The sequence below is a fragment of the Stylophora pistillata genome, chromosome 1, assembly GCF_964205215.1.
Source record: "Stylophora pistillata chromosome 1, jaStyPist1.2, whole genome shotgun sequence".
In the NCBI taxonomy this organism is placed as follows: Eukaryota; Metazoa; Cnidaria; class Anthozoa; order Scleractinia; family Pocilloporidae; genus Stylophora; species Stylophora pistillata.
This window is the reverse complement of record NC_142519.1, coordinates 41,798,465-41,824,615: the sequence shown is the minus strand read 5'-3', so window position 1 is coordinate 41,824,615 and position 26,151 is coordinate 41,798,465. Positions and strand designations below refer to the sequence as shown.

The 26,151-nt window shown below is 37.9% G+C and overlaps 1 protein-coding gene, 1 long non-coding RNA gene and 1 pseudogene across 3 annotated transcripts; 2 read left to right on the top strand and 1 right to left on the bottom strand.

The window, feature by feature from the left end:
- The first annotated feature begins 2,973 nt into the window (after positions 1-2,973).
- On the top strand, positions 2,974-3,793 carry LOC148742587 (uncharacterized). Its single transcript, XR_016000230.1, has 2 exons — positions 2,974-3,141; positions 3,500-3,793. It is a non-coding gene; the product is annotated as an uncharacterized LOC148742587 (long non-coding RNA).
- Positions 3,794-12,241: 8,448 nt separating this feature from the next.
- Positions 12,242-20,515, top strand: LOC148742586 (delta-1-pyrroline-5-carboxylate synthase-like; annotated as a pseudogene). Its single transcript, XR_015996386.1, has 9 exons — positions 12,242-12,407; positions 13,035-13,073; positions 13,606-13,930; positions 14,251-14,394; positions 15,292-15,484; positions 16,041-16,162; positions 16,665-16,848; positions 17,467-17,562; positions 18,961-20,515. The product of XR_015996386.1 is annotated as a delta-1-pyrroline-5-carboxylate synthase-like (transcript).
- A 590-nt stretch (positions 20,516-21,105) lies between these two features.
- LOC148742585 (vesicular glutamate transporter 2-like) lies at positions 21,106-24,484 on the bottom strand. Its single transcript, XM_088757619.1, has 4 exons — positions 24,422-24,484; positions 22,550-22,686; positions 21,781-21,952; positions 21,106-21,627 (listed from the first exon to the last, which is right to left on the bottom strand). The coding sequence occupies exons 1-4, from the start codon at positions 24,445-24,447 to the stop codon at positions 21,606-21,608; spliced, it is 357 nt and encodes a 118-aa protein (XP_088613745.1). The 5' UTR covers positions 24,448-24,484; the 3' UTR covers positions 21,106-21,605.
- Positions 24,485-26,151: the final 1,667 nt, after the last annotated feature.

Genomic DNA, 26,151 nt, shown 5'->3' with positions numbered 1-26,151 from the left:
TGGCTTGTTAACTCAATTGGTAGAGCGCTGCACTAGTATCGCAGAGGTCAGTGGTTCGAATCCCGTACAGGCCTGATTTTTTTCAGGTCTGATTTTGGCTATTGCATATATAGCGCTTTCTACTGTGAGGATCGTGCATCATACGTATCTATAACCGCAGTTCAAAATTTATGAACTTCATATAATCATCATATCCAATTTATCATCACGGGTTTATTATGAATCAACTTAACGGCCTGCTCCCAGTTGGCTTGTTAGCTCAATTGGTAGAGCGCTGCACTAGTATTGCAGAGGTCAGTGGTTCAAATCCCGTACAGGCCTGATTTTTTTTTTTCCGGTCTGATTTTCGCTATTGCATAAACAGTGCTTTCTACTGCAAGGATCGTGCATCATACGTATCTATAACCGCAGTTCAAAATATATGAACTTCATATATTCATCATATTGTTATTAGTGCAAGTTAAAGCAGCATTGTAAGTAATGTATTGTATTGCAGTGTACTGTTAAATACAGTAAAAAATTTTATTAAAAAAAATAAATAAAAAATAAATAAATAAAAAAGGAAAACTAAAAAAAAAAACAGATGATTAGAAGAAAAATAAAAAAGTAAAAAAAATTCAGGCATTGAAAGGATTTGAACCCCTGCCTTCTAGATACGAGTTGGGCGGTCTACTTAGCTGTCAACTATAACGCCACATGTTAATGGACAAAATTTTGAGGCAAATCTAAATCAAAATTTTCAATAAATAATTCAATTTGAGCTGCAGATGAAAATTCAGCAAAGAAATGACCCTTGCAAATGGACTGGACATTGTAGTACCAAGAGAGAGAACTGAGCTAAGAAGCCAGGTTCAGTAAAAAAACTAAGAACAATTAACTCATTTGCCCTCAAATGCTCAAAAGGAAAGATTTTCAATAAGGGTTATCGTAGAGATGCCCAGCATTACTACTGAAAGCTTAATCCAATAAGATTCAAATTACTAAAAAGCTTTGTGTTCTATAATAAATATGTGGTTGCCATGACACCAACACATGAGAATTGTAACAGTGAGAAACATTAAACAGTGATAAGAGTTTCCATCAGAAAGTCAACCTGTAAAACTAACATGTATTGTAAATGGTACAGGAGACAAAGTACTATTAGATATGGTGCCAATTATGTTAAAGCAATCTAAAATTGTGGAGAAAGAAATTAAGATGAGACAACAGAGCTGTCTGTCTGAGCCTATGTACAACTGTACAGCATGTCTGTCACCATTTTGATCCCAAATTCATTCTTCTATGTTGTTTTATTAGTGACTGTTTTTTTTTTCCTTGGGTAACATTGATGCTGATGTACTTATATTGCAGATCAGTTTATTCACATTATAGTGACTTTGGACCCAAAAATGTAACAAGTGTGTCTGTTTACAAGAACTATGCTGAAAACAATACCATTAATACTCAGCGTAAGTCTAACAGTACTACTCACTCAGGTTTAATTAATAGTCTGGGCACATACAACTTTGTAAGGGGTTTTAGGAGGGCTTATAAATAAAGGGCCTTACAAACACAGTGTATATATCTGAGGGGGCTTAAATTAACCAGAACAGAAACACTTTGATACAAGCGGTAGCAGCACTCATCAAAATATGTGTTACATTAATATTTTGAGAAACTGGATTCATGAGGATTTGAGTTAATGAATCTCTTGATACATTTTGTTTCTAGTACACACTGTACATCAATACATATATTGTTTTGTTGTGTAGTATATATCACTGAGTATTTTGATAAGTTGCACTGTATTTTGACAAGCCTGTAGGGCAAGTCAAAAGCAAAAGCAAAGTCAAAAGCATTATTTTGACAAGCCTGTAGGGCAAGTCAAAATACAAACAATGAGTAAAAATTCATTCTCAGCAATACTATACACAACAAAACGTCTAATAAGAGATCTATTATCCAACACGCCAAATTCTTATTTCAGTGCGAACGAATTTAATTCGCAGATATTTCTAAGTACAAATATCGCATGATATTTGTACTCATCTCTGCACGTTATTTGTACTCTACAAAGCACAATTGCATAATAAATATATCTCATCCGACCTTTCTTTGTGTAGTATTGCTGAGTATTTTTACGAGTTGTGATATATTTTGATGAGCCCATAGGGCGAGTCGAAATACAAACAACGACTAAAAATAGTCAGTGATACTACACAAAAAAACGTCTAATAAGAGATTATTATCCAACACGCCAAATTGTTATTTCAGTGTGGGCGAATTTCGCGGATATTTCAGGAGTACAAATATCGCGTGATATCTGTACTCGTCTCGCGCGTTATTTATACTCTAGCACAATTCAATAATAAATGTAAAACTATATATATAAGGAGGAACCACCTTAACTAATTTTGTCGATTTCTCACCTGACTTTATGACCGACATTGATGAATTTTGAATGTTTAAAATAATCGCCTAAATTTCGTGGTGTTTGCTGTGACTAACCATAAACAAAACGAAAAAATCAAAAGGTTGGTCTATGTTTGAGTAGTCCAACGAGGTTACGTAAATGGACTGGAGGTCATTGTTTTGTCCACCAATCCATTGCTTGGTGATCAGTTCTTTCAGCATTTGTTAAAGGATAAGCACGCAGTGGTCCTAATAAGATACATTTCATTGACATCGAATAAGTTAAAAGTCTTGTTAAGACCTCTCACCTGTCGAAGTATAAATTCGAATTTTCATCCTGGAGGGTTTGAAGTTACTTCTCACATTCGATGTACAAAGTGAAGAGGAGAATACTCTTCTTACAGAAAAGGTTGTCAAATGTAACACAGCTAGCGCTGTCGAAACGAACCGTCCTGACTATACAGTGCGACATCAGTACTGATCCAAGGCCGTGCGCCATTTTGAATGTGGTTGCTAGGAAACTGAGTCGAGAGGAAGTCACGGCCAATCAGAAATAAGAAAGAGCGTTCAGAGAAATCTTTGCAAAATCTGGTAGTTTGAAATCCAGGTTTCAGATTTTATTAGGGTGATTCCCTGGGTTTTGCACCGGGCAAGCTTTTCTGCGCATAACACTGTGATATCCAAGATGGCGGCCGTTCTTCCCGACCTCGAGGTGTGAATAAGAGATCGCTGCAATGGCGGCCGATCAAGGTAATGGCGCTGCGTGCACAACATTTCGGATAAATTAGGTACAATTTTACCCTATATCTTCAAATGTCTATGATAATCAAGGCACACGACAATATATTTTTTCATTTCTTTATTTATTTCGGCAAAAATAGTGGCAAAGTAGCGACTGCTGGCTTTTTTATTCTACTCGCAATTTTGCGACTCCTCGGGAATAGTTTTTTAGTCGCAAACATAAAAATTAAGTCATAAATGCGACTGTATTGGTCGCAATTTCGAGCCCTGAGAACAGTGTTTTTTTTTTATCATGAGCCTCATTATTACCTACATTAGTACCCAATTAAGAACTGTACTCAATATTAGCAATACTGTGTTCTTGCAGTGACAAGGCCTTACGAACCAAGAGCATGTGCCGCTGTGGGACAGGGAGGATTGTTATCACTCTATGAAGCTATGTTTCAGCAGTATGGCCTGAGATGCGGACAGGTATGTTTTAAGGACTATTGCAAGATATTAGTGAGGTTCATTTTGATCAAAATTCAAACTTTAAGTGGTATTAAGAGATTTTTACGGGGTGATCATGTGGAAAAAATCACAGAAGAAATAATGAGGAATCTCTATACTCACAGATATCACTATGAACTGTTAGTAGTTTTATGACAATTCCATGAATTTCTGGTGAAAAACCAATTAAGATCATTTCATGGCCCATGAATACTGCAAAATGAAAATTCATGGGGTTTAATTTTAAGCCCTGAATTTTCCATGAATGAGGGGAATTGTTTTCATGACCCATGAATTTTCTTTTAAGCCTACTTTCATGACCCATGAATTTCCCTTGAAAGTCACCAGAATGAATTTCATGACCCATTAATTTCTTTGAAAGCTTACTTCATGACCCATGAATTTCTTTAAAGTCTACTTTCGCGACCCATTAATTTCCCCTGAAAGTTACCTAAATGAATTCCATGACCCATGAATTTCTTTAAAAGCCTACTTTCATGACCCATTAATTTCCCTGGAAAGTCACCTAAATGAATTCCATGACCCATGAATTTCTTTTAAGTCTACTTTCATGACCCATGAATTTCCCCTGAAAGTCACCAGAATGAATTCCATGACCCATGAATTTCTTTAAAAGCCTACTTTCGAGACCCATGAATTTCTTTTTAAGTCTACTTTCATGACTTAATTATTAGTTTCCTCAGAAAGTCACCAGAATCAATTTCATGCCCCATGAATGGCAATCAAACAATTCCGAGAAATCCTCAATATCTTGAATGTAAAGGTTTTAAGACAAGGAGTCATTTTAAGAGGCTTAAGACTTTGGTTCACTAAAAGGTATGCTATACAAAATGTACCAAGAGATAAACATAGTCATACACTGTACATGTATATTATGTTTATCGTGAAATTTATTATTCAAATGAAGTTTTAGTAAATCTTAACATTAATTGGCATTTTTTCATAAGGTAGCAGTCAATTATGTTAATTGCAAATTGACACTCCTAGATTTGCTTTCTAACTTCAAAGGCCTCTTGGATTCCATAATCATAAAAGTTTTTGTGATGCAAGAAGTCTCATGTTGACAGATGTGCCAAAATCATAGAACATAAATATCATCATAAACATGGGAACGCATCGGAATGTGCAGAATGGTGATCATCTGAGTATAATTATCTTATATTTCCTAAGGTGGTATCCATGTGTTTTAATAGTGAGGGTAAAACACATTTGAAGTTACATTCAAAGTTGTGATTGGTGCGCACACGGCTTGTGTTATTTCTTTCCTTTGCTGTGAACACAACTCGAGTCAAGTATTTGTTTCCTCTGCAACTTTTAGCCGCAAATCGTTCATTTGTAGTACATTCGATTCTACATACTCACCCCAGTCTCACTAATTTCTTTCTCAGAGTCAGTGTACTGTTATCACACATTTTCAAGCATGAGTGTTAGTGTCCAAGCAATACACTGTAGTTCGTATTTTTTTTGTTTTTAAACTTTTTAGCTTTATAGTTTTTTATTTTTATTTATTTATTTTTTAATTTTTTAGGTGTAATATTTAGTTTATAATTTTTTTCAGTTTCAATTTTTCTGCTATATGACTTTTTTGTTTAATTTATAGTTTTTAATTTTTTTTTCAGTGCCTGTTTCGAGGGGGGGACTGGTAATTAGTGATATTATTGTTAATTTATCTGATTATCTTGTGTCTAAAACCTGTAAATGAGCTTGACAGCTAAGTGTTTTGTAACTAGAATTATTAAAAAAAATTGATTGTGCTTTTCAGGTGCTAGCTGATAACAAAACAGGATGTTTCTGATAAATACTCACTGGATAACTTGAGATTAACAGTGGAGGAGTTCATCTCTATGAACTGTATTGCCATTATAAATGAGAATGATGTGGTAGCATCATCTCCAGGCATGGATCTAGATTTGGCTGGGGTGAGTACAATCAAATCCATTTTACAGTTTATGGTTTGAATCTACAATTGGCAACAAAATTGTTGACACATTGATCTTTTCAACCCATAATTGCTTCAATTTTATCTCTTTTGCCCTTGCTAAGTTCACCATTTTGCCCCCCCCCCCAAAAAAAAAAACAAACAAAAAACAAAAAACAAAAAAGCAATGTTGTATCGTGATATTCCATGAACATTGAATGGAGGGGGGAGGGGGTGTGTTACTTGTTTATAGTGCGATGGAAACAGGACTGTTACTCTTCACAAACATGATGTGTCAACTAATTTGAATGCTGATTGTAGAGGAAATATTAGATTGTGTAAATATTCTGATTGTTAAGGTGAGGGTAGACTTGAGAAGAACAGTTGTAGGCAGTCAGGCCGAATGACATTTTGACAACCTTAGCAGAAGGTCATCTGATGATCAGAGTCCTTCTCAGGAATATATTCACCTGCATGATCACACTACACTGTATCAAATCATCATCAATGATAATAATAATAATGCTCAAATAATCAGATGTACTATAATTTGACTTGAATGGATATAATTATGTACTTTCGTGACTCATTGAAATGCCACTCACAATTCAGACATTCAATTGAATTTCAAAATCAGGTGTGGCAGAGTTTGCCTTAAATAGGATGACAGGATTTTCTTGAGCATATAGTTGGACTGCAACATCACTTAATAACATTATTTTTGTCTCTTTGATCAGTTACTTTTTATTTTACTTTAGGTGAAAACTATATTGAACCTCCACAATCCTCTTCTCTACTCTTGACAAATTTAAGAGGATTTCAGTTGAAGCAATTCTCTTAGTAGGGGCATACTTTTATCTGTAGAACTAAGGAGAACACAAATCAAACCACCAGTTATTCGAAATGATTTTGAGTTGAAATATTTTTTTATTAAATTTAATTATTAATTTTATTATTTTTTATGATTAACATTTATACTGTTACAGTAGCATTTACATGTAGGAAGGTAAATGAAGCTGTTAGGTCATGTGCCTATGCTGTGCGAAATTCTCTCTCATTACTTAGCAGTAGACCACAATGTAATGGTAGTCAGACAGAGTGAAACACAAAATAGGGAATGAATTTTCTAACTTAAAGAGAGTGAGAATTTGCCAAAAATGCTCCTTTTTAGTAAAACACTCACACAAACTGCTAGCCACAACAGGATTAACAACAAGAAGCAAATAAACAATTTCTCCTTTTATAAAATGTACCATCAATTGACTGAGATACTTCTAGGTTTCAATATTAAGTTTTTAAGAACAGGTTATTACAAGTTATCTGTCTGCATGTCTCCTTTAGTATGAAAAGTTAGTACTTGATCTTCCAGCTGTATGTGGTCTGTGAAATATCTCTCCTCTTCATGATTCATAGCAAAAACTCTCTTTCAATAAAAAATTCTTAATAAGCTCTTTAATTTTAAATGTCTCCTAACTTTCAGAAGCTTCAAAAGTTATTTTTTTATTATTTAATTCTTAGCTCTGAATTAGATTTGAAATTTGGGATCCTGTTATTTGACAGTAATAACTGTTGGTAATTGGTATTTGTGACAAATTTCTGGCCTGCAAATCTAAGCTTGTTTAAAGCCAAATTAGATATATTGTACATCCACTATTAGAAACTTAAGGCAGATGTATCAGTATTATTTTTTATCTAAATTAAAAATTTGTGGTAGGGTCTTTTTAGCAATTTTTGACCAACTCCTCCTCGCAACATTTGAATAAGCCATTCTACTATCTACATATTGAGCAAATTCTTTCACCTTTACTCAGCTTGGCTAATTCCACTCTCTTTCTCTTGCTTGTAGCAGATTAACATAATTGAAATTAAAATTGGTCTTCAAAAGGTGTCATTTATTGGTATGAATTGTGCTCATCAATTGAAAGTAATTTAATAACTTTCTCACCAAATAGAGATGTGAGCTAAAGCATTTCATGAACTGCATATCATATTCTAGAATTTTTTCAATCATATTTGGGTAATTGTGAAGAAGAGCTCCCCAAAAAACCTGTCGGCCGACTGTCGGCCGACTGTCGGCCGACAGTTGACCGACAGGCGGCCGACAGTCTACCGACAGGTTAAGAAAAAAGAAAAATTGTGTAAAAAACGAACAGTTAACGTGACATAACAATCCGTAATGGTGATGTATGACTCGACAGACTTCACCTACTTACCGATCGACGGCAAAGTTGGTAGTATGTAAAGAAACGTTTCTTCCAAAATGTTATCAGATGCGTATAGGATATATCACTTGCGTAATTTACAACACACCAGACAATCTAAGAATCGCATAGGAAGATAATTTAATCGAAAACTCGGCCAAAAACTCTGAAAACCATAAGCTACGTATCAATACAAACACTTTCGTTCCAATCGCCCAACAATGCAACGCGGCCTCTTATGGTATGTTAAGTATGTATGTATGTATTTGTTGCTAGCATCGTAATCTATCTTGCAGGTTTGGGATGAATTGCTATTTCCAATTTCAAGTTTAATAAATGATACAACTGTGAATCTTTTTACTCGTTATGTTAAGTAATAAAATACTATACGTAACAATTCGATAATTAGACTTGGATGCGTGATGCGATAATTGATTTAGGAGCGCGCCGCTAATCCACCAAACTAATAACTTAGTTTGGTGGGCAGAACTCTGCGATGGCTTCGAGCAAGTTGTCAAACGGATCACCAGGGTAGCATTTCCGCCAGTTGAACTCGTCGAGGTAGCATGGAAGTTTGCTCTTCACTGTCCCGTTCATTGCCTTCAGCTTTCTCTTGATTTGACTCCATACACCTTGATTTGACTCCATACACCTGTGCCTTCCGTCTTGCAGGCTGTCCTCGGAGCACACTACGAGACTTCGTGGCGATAGCAGAATTGAAAAAGGTCGCCTCGAGGGAACTGGACCTCGTCCTCCGCGACCAAGAAGTTCAATCCGTGCGAGATCTGGAGGTTGCCTGTCGCAAAAGACTTCGGCGCTACATCCCGGTCATGAGCAACATGAGGAGAGAGGGGCAGCTGTTGCCAATGAAGTTCGCGGCACGATTTTACGAGTGAAATATCTTGTATATTTCACCACGCACAAAACGGCTCCTTTAGGAGCCACCAAATCTTGAAAGTCAATTGTCAACGTATTAAACATGTTGGATGTTGTATCAAGCGAGGCACGATTCTACGAGTGAAATATCGGATCACTCAACGTTTCTGGTAAACCAGACCAAAAACTCTTGATCTAAAACGACCACGATACCTCGTTTTGCCACTCTGCGACAAACGCAAATTAAAAAATTAATAATTTAAACCCATATGCTTTTGTAACGGCAAACTTAGAATCCCTAACATTGTGTGATCGTTTCACGGACAAGCTACCGACAAGGTACCGACAGGTTACCGACACATTACCAACAGTCGGCCGACTGTCGGCCGACTGGCGGCCGACAGGTAGCCTATATTTCAGGCAAAACCTGTCGGCCGACAGTCGGCCGACAGTTGGTCGTCTGTCGGCCGACAGTCGGCCGACAGTTGGTCGTCTGTCGGCCGACTGTCGGCCGACAGTCGGCCGACAGTTGGTCGTCTGTCGGCCGACAGTCGGCCGACAGTTGGTCGTCTGTCGGCCGACTGTCGGCCGACAGGTTTTTTGGGGAGCTCTTCTTCACAATTACCCATATTTGCCCTCAAATGTTCTCACTATTTGACAATTGCCATGCCAAAGGAACCAAAGAAATTGTCCAATTGTATGAACAGAGTAGCCAAAAAACATGAAACTCATCATCATAGACAACCTATTAGTAAATAAAATTTTGTTAAACAGTTCAACTTAAGACAAAGTTTTATGTAGAATTTAGCTCAGTGAGAATGTAGTTAAACGCTAGACAATTGACTTTTCTAACACTGTCACTGTCTCCTTCTCTTACATGCACTTTTCTCACGACTTGATAAGATGGCCTGGGCACCGGTAAGTAACATTTTCAATCACAAATCCCTAATTCAGTTACTTAGCACCATTTAGAGAGGGTAGTTGGCACAAGAAGTTGTAGTCAGTGAAGACAAAGATTTAATGTTGAAACTTTACCATCTGTTTTCAGGTTATTATCAATTCCAAGAACCCTAAAAAATATGTATTAATTTTAGCAGTTTCCTTAAATTTGAGAGGCCCAATTGAAGTATAGCATGTACATGTTTATTTTATTGTCAAACTTTGAGAACATTACCTTTATTTGTGGATCAGCGAGTGAAATGTTTATATTATGCTCTGGCATATTGGAGATTGACCTAGTATTTTAGCGTGCCATGCATTTTTTGGCATTAGTACATAGCTGCATTGTGTCAGCCTGGCATTTTTAGCTTTTAACCCTTAATCCTAAGATCTGATTGCTAATTCTCCCCTCTAGCTGCTACACATTTCCTTGTAAATTAGTTACAAGAATTTGGTGTTAGATCACAATCACAAATTCTACTTGATAAGTTTTGAGTATTCTCTTTACCTGTTAGCTGGATATTATTGAATATTATTTGGGGAAGTTACATGTTGATCACTTCTTGGAGTTCTTTGGGGTCCACCAATTCTAAGCACAATTTATCACAATTTATCTTAAAGTTTAGTTTCCTTGGTGACTCTGTCTTGGTCTGAATTAATCTCACTCATAGGATTGTTTGCTGTTCCTGTCAATATGTCTATGTTTATGTTGATTCCAAAGCCTTGTTGCATGCTCATTGTAAACAGTCATTCAAAATACACTCTTTACGAGCTGTTCTTCTAGTGAAAAAACTTTGAAATTTTGTTACAGAAAGCAGCCTAGTAGTGAAAATCTTGTTTATAATCTTAGTCAATGGACTTTTAGAAGAGATTAACAGATATCTTGTCCTTACAATATCAGTAAGCAAATTCTCCACACTGTTCACCAGTACGGTACTGACTAGGAGAGTTTGTTGAACGATCAGTAGCTTCTGCAGTTGGTGATCATTTGCTTTATTCTCAGTACTGTAATGTTTGATTCAGCAGTCATATTGTAAGAAGAATTAGATGCTTGTCACCCGCAGGGTTAACCAGCATTCAGTGTTCATCAGATCGTAGGAGCTGCTGACATTACTTATCAGTCAGAGAGTTTTTAGCTTGATGTGATGCGAAATTCTCAATTCTCAACATCTATTTATTGGTAATCAAACGTCATAGGATGCAATTTGGAATGAAAAAAACGCGTGGAAAACTTTTTACTGACTAAAACAAATTGTGCACTTTTTTGATCCAGCAAATAGCCACTGACAAAATTTAGAGCAATCACTGAATCCTCAACATGACAGATACAAATCTACAGGTGTTCTTAGCATGTAGGAATCTGGGTCATCCTCGGTGTAAAAACCTAAGGAGGGTTTCTTTGTTTCATGAGGTATTGTTTTGCTGTACGCTATTGTTTATAATGTTTTGTTGTCTTTGTTTTGTGTCACTCGTGAGATTCACAGGTTTTTACACCGAGGATCAGCCAGGAATCTTAGCTGTAGATAAAATTTTAGAGCAATTTTCAATTGTGTGCTGAAAGTAATACGGAATTGCTTTGGGTTTTACTTAACTTTTCTTCTGTGACTTCCTGATGTTACTGTCAATGACTGACTGAATGAATGAACTATTAAGCTTCAACGTAAATGTGAATCTCATAATAACGTGACTGTTATTCCACTGTTCTTAAAAAAGATTCGATTCTCGTTGTTTTCATCAGGTGATAAGTGTAAAGGACAATGATAGTTTATCTTCCTTGCTATCAGTGGAACTGAAGTCAGATTTGCTGTTGATATTATCAGATGTACGGGGCATTTACTGCAGCCCTCCCGACTTGCCCTAGTCTCGCCTTCTAGACACATTCAGGCCAGCGAACGTCAGTAATATTGAATTTGGAGAAAAGTCACGTGTTGGCAGGGGAGGCATGGAGTCTAAAGTGAAGGCTTGTACTTCCAATAGTTCAAAACATGTTTGCAAAGAGTATGAAGGGGGAACTTTAGACAATTGACCGTCCATGAGCGAGGATTGTTAGAGCACCGGATACTCTTAAGGGGAGGTCAGGTAAATTTTATTGGAACGCAACATTGAAATTCCCATTCGCAAGCAACGAGTTGTCATTCAAAAACGTGGTGAAAGACCAGTCTTTTTGATTGAATAAAATCACATAAAGGTACAAACGAGAAAGATACTAAATCCTGACGTAAACTTCAAGGCAGGCAGACAGGTACCGAAATTTACATGCAGCCAAATCCTTTCAATTTTGGACTATCCGTATACAGCTACTTTTTTTCGATTATTCTCTGAGTACATTTTAGTTACCGTATGGCCTATAGTGCCGTTTTGAAAATTATCTGTAGTTTGAAAATATCTGTTTTTAGTGGAGAATTTTTTCGGATTATTGTGGACGCAAGGCAGAAAGATGACAGAAAGTCACAGCACTATGTGAACGGGGCTTTATGCTAAATTTAGTACGAGTCATAAATCGTGTTATGATTCCTTTACAAAGGCAAGTTTGCGTTTGAATCTTTGGGAAAGAGAGATCGAAACAGTTTCGCGATTTGCTCTCAGAGAATAAGGCTTACAAAATAACGATGAATTATTTCAACTCTCGTAACTTAACCATTTTATTTTTACCTTCTTCATGACTGTTCAGGCTGCAGCCTGGGCACTAAAGAGCGCTACGAGTGTAGTTATAGCCAATGCTACTGGAAGTGATTACGTCATTCGTCAAGTCCTGGATAGCCGAAAGGTTGGAGCATTCTTCACTATGGTCGACGAACCAGGGCCATCTGTAGAGAATCAGGCTGCGGCAGGTACGTCAGAATGTACCTTAGTCCATGTCATCGTCACGTTGTAGTTTACCTTATAGTGATTGGTTGGAAACTTAAGGCAGCAGATCAATCAGAGAACGCTTTATATTAGATCGGAACTTAATTGCGATACTTTTATGTTTAGAATTCTCAAACTCTAATGGCTATCTGATACAGAGTTGATCTCGACCTTAACTTAAATATTCAGAAACACTGGAGGGACAGGATTCTGAAGTCAAACAAGTAAAGAGGAGCTCGTGATGTCCACATAGGGTTCTGTTAAACTACTAATTTTAGATGCTAGATTGCGGGCAGTTTTTGTAAAAATGCCATATCAGCGTTTTCATTCAGTGTGCATCGTGAACTAGATACGGAGTGCTTTTAGTGATTACAGCGTCTGGTTAAACCTTTCAGTAACTTCCCCCCATCTCCCCTCCCTCCTGAAAACCTGTGGTAACTCGCGTGTGATGATATACCGAGTGGTCCTGGTTGATCCTGTGACTGTAAATTTGCACCTTCTTCTCGGGATATACTAGTTTTATAAAATTGTTTGCTGTTATACTATTTTTCTTTTTTTTCTGCGTAAATGTGTTTTTCGGTTTCTTTTATGAATTCGCTTTTTTTTCATAGCTCGCAAAAGGGGAAGAGCAAGCACTGACCGCTGACCAGGTACGGTTGTAGACTATTAAAAATGCTTAAGGCCGAACAGTTGTTTGCTATTAATTTAATTCCATGTTCAGGTCTAGCCTGCAGAGCAGGCGTAATCCTTTTGTGTTGTTCAGACGAACGGAGGCAAACGCGAGGCCAGCGTGAAGCAGCACGTTTCTCCCCTTGCACGCGACTGGCACTCCGCGCTTCTCTCGCGCTTACCTCCGTTCCACTGAAAAACGCCAAACAAATAACGTCTGTTCAGCATGCTTCTTTGGACCATTTCAGATTATCCAGACTTATAGGCCAAAAAAAATTAACGGAAAAGTTGTCGACGACAGGTTTGACCAAAATGACCCAAAATTCCCTTTGGTTGAGGGGTAGTGTTCGGTTTTTGCCAACATCTCTCTTTTTTTGCCTTGGCCTAGGTTTGAAGCACGGCTTGAAGCTGACTCTTCTCGCGCCTCATCTATCATTTCAACATTCAAATGTCACGCGCAGTACTACAGTTTAAATGATGCGTCTTTGTTTTTCTTTTACATGTTTTGTCTAGCCGGCCAGAATCATTTACAAATTAGCCAACCTTCTTATCGAACGCAAGGATCAAATTGTAGATGCTAACTTTCAAGATCTGGACTACGCTCGGTTTGAGAGACGCTTAAGTGCCCTTATGATGGGCAGATTACTTTTGACACCGTCCGTCCAAACTTGAAAACCTTGCTCAGGGACTGAGACAGATTGCGCATTCCTCGCACAACATCTTGGGTTGTGTGCTAAAACGAACCAAAATCGCTTATGGTTTAGAGCTGAAACGAGAAACTGTTCCAATTAGAGTGCTTCTTGTGATTTTTGGATCTTGCCCAGCTGCTCTAGTACAGGTACAGCTGTAGTAGGTTTAAATGTTTCTCATCTTTTTCCTTATAGAGTATTGTAAGATTTAGAAGTTGACTTACCTGGTCTTTAGATATGAAAAGTATTTGTTCGTTCGTTCGTTTTGTTTTGTTTTGTTTTTTCTCTTTTTGTGTGTTCCTGTTAACTTGCTTCTTGGTCCAAAGTAAACTGAAAACATAAAAATCCTGCTTTTATAAAACCCAGGGATTTTGAGCCTTACCCATGGAAAACGAAAGGGTTTTTTTTCCTCTGGTTGTGTTTGTTCATGTATTTGTCTTTTCATAAGTTGGAATTTTTTTTCTCCAAGGTCGCCTCTTTAGTCATCGGCACATGCAACGGTTTGCTTCTGAATGGTGGTAAAGAAGCTTATCACAGCAATAGATCTCTTCACAGTCTTGTTGCAGAGGCTTTGTCCATGTACGTTCCCCCCTCCCCCCCCCCCAAGCTGTTAGTTTGGTAAGTTTTGTGACGGTGCTTAGGCTGATTAGCTGACACTAACCCATCATCCTTGTTGTTTTTTTCGCCTCAACAGACGTTAGTAAATGTGTACAATTTTTACTGTCATTTGTAGAGAGAGTCAAATAATTTCGAGATAGTAAACCGGCAGCAGTAACTTTTTCTAAAGGAGTAAGACATTAAACGAGCCCTTTTAAACTTTTCATTCATCAATTTTCTGCTCTCAATTTAAACTTTCTAGTGACTACCATTGACTGACTTCCTCGCAGCCATTGACTTTGATTCAGAGTTTTACTGCCTTGCAATTCACTTCGCACACTGAATGTGGACTAATTAGGTTTCAGTATATCTTTGATGCTCTCAATAATTACTCAGGTATGAACTTCGCAACTCTTTTGCTTTCCAAAACATGAATAAGCAAAGTGGGTACCCTGTTCCAGAAGTTCTCTCAGACCGCTTTTCGATTGGGTGTCGTAAAAACAAAACTCAAGTAATCACAAGAGCCAATGACGGCTCAAATAAAAAAAGCAAACGGCTGAGTGACCATCTCGCCTCTGGTTGTAGTTTTGGATCTGATTGGTCGAGGAAGTGTACGAGTTTTTTGGACCAATGACAAGGCGCAGTAAATTAAACCGAGATGAAGACAATTGCGGATCTGTTTTCACACTCAAGTGGAAATTTCTATGATAAATGAAGCGCGATGGTACGAAGAGCGTTGAATTGGGAAGGTTTGGCGTCTACCCTTCCCAAACCTCCTCTCCCTTCTCACCGGCGATCATTTCTCATAGAAGCCGTGCCACAGATCTGTGATCGAACTCTGTGAGCCGATCACACCCGTGTCAGTCCTGTAGTCTTTATATACTGACTGCGTAAATGTTATTCTTACTGTTAGGTTAGTACTCGAAAAGAGGTAAATCATCTTAATCAGTTGGATAAATACGTGGATGTAATCATCCTTCGAGGCTCCAGTGAGATGATTGAGCGCATTCAGACAGAGCAAAGAAATTCCTGTTCTTGGCATGCTTGGGGAATTTGCCACGTGTATGTCGACAAAGATGCGGATCTTGAAATGGCCACAAAGATTGGTGAGCATTATATAACTCATTGTTGTACCTCATGCTTGGTGAAAAAGCGTTTTATTGCCGAGTTTGCTCGATTTTTAATGGGAAGTAGTAATAACCCGCGGTTGCATTCGTTGCGCTTAACTTCGCTCTGTGATTGGTCCAGAAAACTTGCAGCATTCTTCCAACCAATTATCCTTGATTCGGTTGCGATTAACGCAACAAGAACCCGCATTCTGCAATCTTCAGCGATAACCTCCTTGATACTACTTGTGGTGCTTGTGTGGGGATCAACTTTACCACATGGTTTTACTTACTTCAAGGATCGTGAAATACGAAAATTTTGGCTTTTTTTTCCTAAAACCATTTGATAACTCCCGCTATTCAACTAGATGTTTAAACGCGGGTAATATCTTTAAACCAAACCGTTCTTCAATGGTTTTCCGTTCTGGCTTAATGATTGCCGAGACAAACATTTCGTTGTGGGTGATCATGCTCGTACGGTACATCTGTTAAACTTGACTTTTTGGCATCGATCGTCTGTATTTTGGTTGCAGTATACTCTATTCTTCCTTCGTAGTAATGGATTCCAAATGTGACTACCCTGCAGCTGGCAATGCTATGGAGACCCTTTTAGTCCACAGGGATCTTGTTCGGCCGCCATTTCTGGAACACATGCTAAAAGCTCTCAGGGAAAAAGGAGTAAGTCGTTAACCTTTACACTATAACATCAGAATGCGCTTTTTCCATATTGCTCTCTATGCTTTGGGTGATGAAAAATGAATGCGCGAGAGAAATTCGCTTCTAAGAAATTTTAGAGCGTTACTTTTCAACGGTTATGAATTTTTGTTATTTTGCGCAATTGAATTTATTTTGTTTTTTTTTTTGTTTTTTTTTTTCATCGCTCTATGCATTTTAAGCGTCAAAATCACGAAATTTGACAAATCTATGAAAACACAGTTTCGACTGAAATTGAAGAGCGAAGCTGTTTTATTATTATAATTTTTTTTTTCTATTATTTTTTTCAATCAGCACGCTTTTTTTGTCCGTCGCTAACCTACGTAAGTTCGCTCATTACTCATGCTGGACAAAATGTGCGTCCTTCTTATTAAGACCACCAACTCACCAACTGACTCCGTTTGCTAATTTTCTTCTTATTTCTAGTATTAATTTTATTTGTTTGTTTAATTGATTTTCTTTTAAGGTAATAGTTCACGCCGGACTCAAGTTGGTCAAGACTTTACCGCTGGCTCCGGCTCTGGCCAAGACTACGAAGAAAGAATACAGCGAGTTAGAGTGTACAGTGGAAGTAGTCAGGACTACAGAGGAAGCCATTGATCGCATCCATCAATGTGGAAGCTCTCACGCTGTCATTATCTCTGATAATGGTAAGAATATCTTACATAATCTCTCCGTAATCAGGGTTCTTTTCAGCTCTGTTTTTATTGCAATGATTTCGCAGAGCTATGACAGTGCGATGAAGATTATATCAGTGTTTTTGGTAATTCTCGTGATATTTAAGAGCTATTCACCGCGTGAGGGTGGCTATGCAGCGAGGTGAATATCCACCGCTGGCTACATGTAAGACACATTAGTCTTTCAGTGTTAACGCCACGCGCCATTTTAATTTGCCGCATATGTTGACTAAGCGTTTGCTAAAGTTTTCATTATAACAATTCAACTTCCGTTTGTTTCCAGTATGGAGCATTTCTTTCAATGATTCTAAGGTCCATTTTTGGAGGTCATTTCTGTTGGCCATCATCTCTACACTGTGATGTTTCGTATGTTTGTTTGTTTGTTTGTTTGTTTGTTTTTTAAAAACCTTAAAGAGTACCTACGTAAGCTGCGCAACGCAGAAAAATATAGACAACTTACTTATATTTTCCAAGTTTCTATGTTATACTACATATTGCTCAGTTCACAAATTTGTAAGCCGCGCAAGATGCATTTATGGTTTGCTTTGTGCCGATTTCTAAAAGCCCCTTATCAAAATACTTTATTTTTAGAGGGGACTGCTGATCACTTTCTAAAAGCTGTGGATAGTGCGTGTGTCTTCCATAACACAAGCACTACATTTTCCGATGGGTATCCCTTTGGCCTGGGTAAGTATGAAACAGTGTGCTTAGCTATTACAGGAACACAATTGCCGTTAATTAAGTAAAATGAAAGATTCAGTTCGTGGAGCGCAAAATTGATTAGTGACCCGATGGGAGGAGAAATTTGCTTCGGTTCCAGTAACAAGGGTTCTAGTTATGGAGTGTGAAGGGTTAAAAGATTATCCCGAAGGGAAATAAAAATCTTGTCGAATTTTCGGGAGGCTTGAAGCAAAAAAAATGTAACCTGCGACGATCCTTAATTGGTAAAAAGGGATACTTTTGCTCATAGATATCAGAGGTCCGGGAAACAGGTTGCAGGCGCGCAACTACGGCAGTTATGGAATTGGATTTCTTATTTTGACACCGTAATGATGATGACATCCTCCATTCCCAGTGTTCTTCTTGTAGCGTGGCACCTTTCGTATTCTTTTTATGTAATCATTTAGAATTTAGAAGCTTGTAAACCTTTAACTTCCGTCATTGTCTGGGGGTCCGTTTCTCGAAGGTACAGTCAAAGTAACGGGCCGGTAAAGCTGTTCTGTTTTTGCGGCTACTGTTTCCTATAGGAGGAATATGTTGTTATTCAATGTGGGGTTTCAGAAGATTTGTAAATTGTGCAATAAAACTATCAGCTAAAGGAACAAATTGTACTGGTTAGAGTGCCACGAACCTGCGAATCTATTTTCTAAATTTTGATTGTAAAATATGGCTTCGGGCCTGTTCAGTTAATGGGACTTTCGGAAAACGGGCCCCAGAATTTCTCCTTAGGGAATTATTTCTTGATCCAATACCAAATTCTCCGAACTAGTTTCATACTATTTGTATGGCTGCCTGTGAGGAGAATTGCTAATGATATCTTGAGAGTGAACGCGTTAATCTCATTAGATACGCATGGGTAGGATTTTTCAAAGGCGGTGGGAAGAGGGATAGGGACGCTGTCACGAGTTTCCGCGCTCTTATGTGAAATGGCTCATACTGCGTATTTGCGCGTTTGCATGCAAGCGGCGAGAATGACGAACAAGTGGAGTATCTAGCCACGGAAAACATATTATGCCATGACGATTCTTTGGATTTGGGCAGTTTTCCAAAAGTGATTCTGAAGATTTGAATGTTGTTGACCTGAAAAGATCGTTTTACAAAGGGAGGGGAAATTATGCGCGCATCGGGACTCCTACCTTCCAGGTACACCCGTGAGTCCATTAGAACCTTGAAACCCCGGTATAGCTCCAGTGCTTTGGTCGGGGATGCACTTTGCCCGTTTTTCTACCTGTTGATTATCGTGGGTTTTGTTGCCCTGCGTAGGAGCATAGTTTGTCGCGGAACTTGCTATAGGTAGCGGGGATGGGAATTCAACGAGTCCTTCAAAGGTACAGGATACTAACTAAACATCATTATTTTATTTAGGTGCTAAAGTAGGTATCAGCACGGGTCTTATCCACGCCCGGGGTCCTGTGGGTGTGGAAGGATTACTGACCACTAGATAAGTAATGACTGGCCAGGGATACACAGACGATGACTTTGCTGATGGAGACCTGCTCAAGTATCTTCACGAGACCCTCCCGATTGAAGGCACTCCTCAGGATTCTATTGACGAAGAAATGACTTCGGATAATGGCGACAGCGAAGTAATACAGAAATAATTACGTAATGCTAAACGTGTGCTTCAGTTTGCGCACAGTACTCGTTATACGAGTCAATGTTATGCTTTTGATGAGCGTATGTTTTGAAACGTCCCGCCCAAGAACGTATTATTATGTTGAATTAATTTAACTATTGCTCTCATGCTTGTATCTCAGTTATCCGTTTTTGTTATCCAACTACAATCCGTAGAGTACAAATAACGCAAAAGACGAGTACAAATATCATGCGGTATTTGTACACCTGAGAACCCGTTAGACAGGTTTTCTCTCATCGCGCAAGCGAAGAATTGGATTAAAGTTACGGGAAAAAAGATGGCGGACAATTTGAATCATATTTCTGACGACGAAGAGTCGGAATGGATGGCAAATATAAATTTAAGTTTATTAGTTGAATCGAACGAGGAAAAAAAAGCTAGACGACCAGGAAACTTTCATTTATTGAAGAAAATAGAAACAGTAACACGACAACGCGTCAATTCCGTCCCACCTCCTGAAATAACAGTTTGGCGGGTTGGATAATAAATAACTCATTAGACGTTTGGTTGTGTAGTATCGCTGAGTATTTTTACTAAGTACGGCACAACTCGTAAAAATACTCAGCAATAATACACAACAAAACGTCTAATAAGATATATATATATCCTATTGCTACACACTAAAAATATCATTGACAAGGAACTTTTTTCTATGTGGATAGCTAAAGCGGAACCCCATTTTTAAGAAAATAGGAATATTTAAAACTGTTTGGTTGGCTTTGCGTTCGACTTAACGCGATCTTGATACCTTGTTTCCGTTCTTGTGCTCCATGCTCAAGCGATACTGATGAATATACCGTAATAATAACTGTACGTTGACCCCAATAGTTGACTGTCACGTTCTCAGGACAGACTATGCAAAGCAGAAAACCTGACTCTTGATTAAGGATACAAAACTGTACGAGAGTTTTCGTGATAATAATAGTTGTTATATTGGTATTACCGAGATGTTGCTGTCAACCCCGAGAAAGCAAGATATTGGTTTACTTCGTAACTCGGTTCTTAAGTCAATCCCGTGCATTTTCCACGATTGTCCGCGGAGGAAAGGGGCAGCTGAAAAGTCCCTGGTCCTGATGCCTGTTACAAGAACATGCACAGTTTGAAAATAGTTCTTAAAGCAGACTCTTTGTGTGTTCGGGGGGAGGGGGGAGAGATAGGATCTGTGCAATCAGTTCTGACATGTGGAAAATGCACAGGACACAACTCTGCTATTTTAGTACGGTTATCGTTATCAGGCACAATGAGAATTACATGAAAAAAATTAATAAATAAAACGGAACAGAATCGTTGAGACAGAATCGTTACGACATCAATGGGTTCTCTCCATCTTCTATTTTCTATCTGCCCTTTCGCCCTCTCTTCCCCTCCCCACGTACAAAACAAAGATCTGGTCGGCTTGCTGACAAGTATTATTATTAACAGTTTCAACTAGCCGTAGCGTATTGTAACGTGAAGGGTATTTTCTCTTGCGAAATACTATTTATTAACAGTTTTATCACCGATGAAGGAGACAGGTTCTACGTAACAGAGACTAAATAATGTAACATTCAGAATAAAACCCAATTAATCAAATACGTTTGATAAGTTCCTTTCTTAGCTGGTGCATATTCGCTCACGTTTAAACCAATCGTGTTCAAGCAAAATTATATGATGGATTAACTATCTGAACGGATCTTGGACATCACTGTCCGCCTGTTATCCTTTTTTTCGAGAGGTAATAATCATAGTCACGTCATTTGCAGCTTGGAGACGAAAGATTCCGGTAGCCCGGCTAAAGATAATACGGTTCTTCACAGCAGTGTCAGTACGCTTTCCCCTATTCTCTCCCAGATCAGAACATGTGGACCGCTATGTAAAGAAATACTGCAAAGTAGTAGAATGATTATAGATTTATTCTTCAGTTTAAACTTATCTTACGTTTGTTCATAGAAGCCAAATGTTCATATTTTTTCTTAATTAAGGTCGACATACTTCGAAGATGATACTGATCGTATAAAAAGTCGTAATTGCTGATCACGCCTTTCAAACTGCCATATTCCTAGCCTCGATCGGATGATAAAGTAGAATTATTGCGTCTCACTGTAAGCCACACGTTGGTAAGTATTCCTTCGCACTTTTCTTCGCACTAATTAAACGGAACAAAAGAGCAAGGACTAGAACCAACTTGTCACCGTGATACTGGAACATGTAACCATTGGACCTTACCACGTAGTTTCTACTGTAGCACTGTATCATTCTGTGTGAGTCCTAGGAGTCTTATTCCTCTTTGTCTATATCTTCCTGCGTAGTAGGTGATGCCCATGGCTAGCGTTCTCCTAAACAAGGCTGTGTGTAGAAAATTACGGCGTTAACATAACAAGTGTGTTCCAGAACACTATCCTCCAATCTTCTTGTATCTAAATGAGAAAAACAATTACAGCCTTTAAGCTTGCGGAATGGACTACGACTTTAAACAGTCGAATGTACAGGGCAGAAAAGTGCAGACTCAGTTTCGAAACAAAGCATGCGTGGTTGGTTACTTGAGGTCCCTCTTATACATGTCTACTTACTCGGTTATAAATCCAGGAGCTGATGCAAAGGGTGGGGCAATGTCCAAATGATCGACGGCGTAACCAATAGCATTTAAACCAGAAAATTCAACACCCAACACAAGGAATATAACATTTGTTCTCCTTAGCCAAATATAGCCTGTTGCCACGATAAATATTCCAGCTAATAAACCTATGGACAGAATCGGAGAAGATTTATCTTTAAGTGAATCTTGAAGTCAAAATTTCATCCAGTATCAAGTGGGGTTTACGCATGGCCCGCATACATCTCTCCACATACGCTCAGACTATATGTTTTGAAAATTTGAAAAGTTTGTTTTGACTAAAATGGAACGCCATAGATTGGCGCGCGCGAAATACCACAAAAACGATTCTACAATAAAAAAAAAAATTTCATTTATTTTCTCAAGTCAGAACAAGAAACTCGCAATTCATCGAAAACATTACTTATTTTCTCTTTTTTTTTTTTCACTGTCGTCACTCTTTTTTTTTTTTTTTTGCAACACATGCGAAGAATGTTCGTTTGTTTTTTTGTGCATCAAAGGCGTACAAGAGAACCAGAGCCGCATGGCTTTCTCCCGACCGGCTCACGTCAACCCGTCTAGCCCTGCACACGTCAGCTTTTGGTACACTTTTCTATGGGTCATATGATAATTTTACTAATCCCTGCGACAAAGACGATCATATGCGAGCCTTAACAGAATCACAGTTTATGCTACTGGCCTTAGCGATTGCTAACTACTTACAGATATACAAATGTAAGAATTACCTGCCCCGTAGAAAATTTTCCTTATTGTACCAACTTTACAAATCTTGTATCTTATGAGCATATCAGCTGTTATTCTTCCTACTGGACCTAGAATGGCTTTAAACAAATACGGACAAGCTGCTAGGAATCCGGCCAGTCTGAAACGAGAAAAAAATAGAAATTGTCTTTGCGTCGGCAGGTGAATTCATAACTTTTATGTACATCCTAAAAAAGCATACGTCTCTTTGGTGGTTTTGATAATGTTTTCTTCGTTTAGCTTTTCATGTCTTAGTCTTGCCTAATTTCTATGAGAATTTACTTTAAGGAGATGCGGAGAAAAGGTTACTGGTAAGGCTCATTTTTTCAGCGTCTCGAGTTGGCCCGCCTGACCAAGACCAACAATGTGGCAATTAGAGAAAAAAAAAAGCAAATTTAAAAACTGCCAGGGAGCTGGATTAAATCAAAGTCATCAACAATGGATAGTTCTCATTTGACTTTAATCCATGGGTTTTAAGGAACTTAATCACAATATATTTAATCACAAAATAATGCTCTCAAAAACAAACATCTGACAGAGTAATGGTAGCAAATTTTAAAATGTCGATTATTTCAGCGATATTCCCTCGTCATAGATCTAACAGAGGGTTAATTAAAGCTCAAGTCTTCTTCTAAACTTTTCAAAACTCGCCACAGTTGCTTACCTAACTCTTGAGAGTCATAAGGAAAAATGCTTATTGTTTGACTTTGCCGCAGAGGCCGGATCCAGTAAGGTGACAGTTTTGATGACAGTTTAATGATATATTACAATATTACAAGAAATATGCACTGCCCGCAGTTAGCAAAGACTAGTCGAGGCGGGCAGTGTTTAATACATATATATAGAGGATATTACATGGCCGCTTGGGGATACGAATTTTATCTTCGAGTGCTTAAAGTATCTCTCACTCGTTCGCTGCGCTCACTCGTGAGAGATACTTTCAGCACTCGAAGATAACATTCGTATCCCCAAGCGGCCATGTAATGTTCCGTTTATTATATAGATACTGATGAAATTTCCATATAAAAGACAAATTTTTTTATTCATTTTCGAAACAGCAATTGGGGAATTATGTTGGTAACCATGGCCACACCAATATCCTCACACGTGAAAGATAAAAATAGTATCTTCATTGCGCGCGGTGAAGATATGATTTTTTAGTACAAAGAGAAATCCTGGTATTTCATCAGTATCTATATAATAATAAAAATATAAAATAAAAAAGATTTAAAAATCGGCAACAGCAATTTAGGGTTTCAAAAATCCTTTTTTTATTTCAACCATGCCCCAGTTAAGTGGAAATCAGTGGCGACGCTGAGCGAAGAAATCAAATACACAGCTTGCACAAAAAGAAAAGAAAGTTTATTTCCTAGGCTCTTAGTTGTAAAATACGGGAAAAAATGATTTACTATTTATCTAAAGTCAGGCAACGTTAGAGCTCTACAACTTAGGCCTAGTTTATACGTCGCTTCAGTCGAATTTAACTCGGACCAATTTAATTCCATTAAATTCGTCGTTCCTTCGACGTAAACCGTGGCGTGGTTTTAAATACGATCGAATTTAATTCTTTTCCCAAATGCAGTACCTCGGGTCGCTGCGGGCTCGCCAAAATAAATTGAAATACATTAAGAAAATGTATGCATTTCATTCGACGCGGCGCTAGTGGGACGTTAAAACTGAAGACGCGTTATCGCTATTTTATCCGTCTTACCAAGACGGATAAAACGTCAAGGACGAATTTAATTTACCAGACGAATTTAATTCGTTTTAGACGTCGCGCTATCGTCAAATTTAATTGCTTGTGGGACCTTGAATTAAATTCGACTGTAGCGCGACGTATAAGCTAGGCCTAATACTTGTCCAATCGCACAACTTCGATCATCTTTTTCCTTGTCCGAATGGAAAAGTTACCGGTCTCGGACGTTAACGCGGGCCAAGTTTTCTGCCCTGCAACTACATTAATACATTTAAGATAAGGCAAGAAAACAGAACAAGCTGGGGTCTTATAGTTGTGCTATTAAAGTAGACAAATCATATTTTTCGAGTCTCTGCATTTTGATAAGGTCCAAATTACATAAAACAACTTTGTGTTCTATAATAATTATGTGGTTGCCATGACACCAACACATGAGAATTTTAACAGTGAGAAACAGTGATAAGAGTTTCCATCGGAAGGTCAACCAGCAAAACTAACATGTATTGTAAATAGTAAAGGAGACAAAACACTATTTGATATGGTGTTAATGCTAAAGTAATCTAAAATTGTGGACAGAGGAACTAAGTTGAGGTAACAGCTAAATGCAAGCTTGGTGTTTGTCTAAGCCTGTGTATCACTGTACAGCATGTATATGTCACACCATTTTGACCCCTACTTCATTCTTCAATGTTGTTTTATAAGTGACTGTGGTTTTTTTTTTTTTTCTTGGATAACATTGATGCTAATGTACATGTACTGTGGATTAGTTTTATTCACATTATAGTGACTTTTGATCCCAAAATGCACAAGTACTTTGCTGAAAACAATACCATTAGTACTCAATGTAACAGTATAAGACTGCTGGTTTAATTAATAGTTGCGAGCATATACAACTTTGTAAGGGGTTTTAGGAGGGCTTATAAATAAAGGGCCTTACAAACACAATGTATATATCTAAGGGAGCTTAAATTTACCAGAACAGAAACACTTTGATACAAGCTGTGGCAGCACTCGTCAAAATATGTTTTACATTTGAGAAATTGAATTCATCTCCTTACATTTGGAACAGAATTAAATTAAAGCTTAACAACTTGAACAAATTAAGCTGGAATGTAACAAAAAAGTAGTTCAGACCTTTAGCTTGAAGCTCATCTTTTCTCTTAATTATTAAAATTTTAATGTTGAATTCGAAGCTGTGAGTGAGGCTTCCAGTTTTGTTATAATTAAAAGAAGAAAAACCATATAATTTTATCTCAGCCAGTAAGAAGTACATTATTATGAAATAACAACATTGACCACACTTTGTAATGGCAATTATGATCTGCCTGGACAATTAGATGCTACAAATGTTTTTTTACTGACGTAAATAATGATCTCTTTTTTTTTAAATGTCCAGAGCAGCAGCTGCTTGTGAACCGCTTGACGTGGTTATTGCGAGTTGTTGGTTTGCGGCAAGATTATCAAGTTGATTTTGAAAATGGCCATTTCTTACCTCTTGATTGTGTTTTTTATTTTTTTGAGATCTCAAGACACAATAATAGCATTCAAAAGATATATTTTTAAAAGTGAAGACCGATTATAACAATCGACTCAGTTTTACTTCCTTTAAAAAGAATAGACAGCATTCTCATCTTCCGACTGCTGTCATCAAACTATTTGATTCCGAGAACACCTTCGCGACGTAGAAATGAATGACAAGGGCACATCAAAACCAGTTGCCAGACACTTTATCTACCTATAATCATTCTAAGCAGTGTCAATGAATGCTGTTCATTTCTACTTAAATTCATTCTTCTTTTTCTCGTCACCCGGTTCCCACCCAGCATTTAAGCTCCACTTTCTGCATATAAACACACACAACACACGATTCTCTCATTCGCTCTGAGGAAG

Coding starts and splice junctions, on each gene's coding strand:
- LOC148742585 (XM_088757619.1), bottom strand. CDS start 24,447: ATGATCGAAGTTGTGCGATTGGACAA. Junction 21,953..22,549: donor GAAAATTTTCTACGGGGCAG/GTAATTCTTACA, acceptor TTCTGTCCATAG/GTTTATTAGCTGGAATATTT. Junction 21,628..21,780: donor GCTCCTGGATTTATAACCGA/GTAAGTAGACAT, acceptor TTTCTCATTTAG/ATACAAGAAGATTGGAGGAT.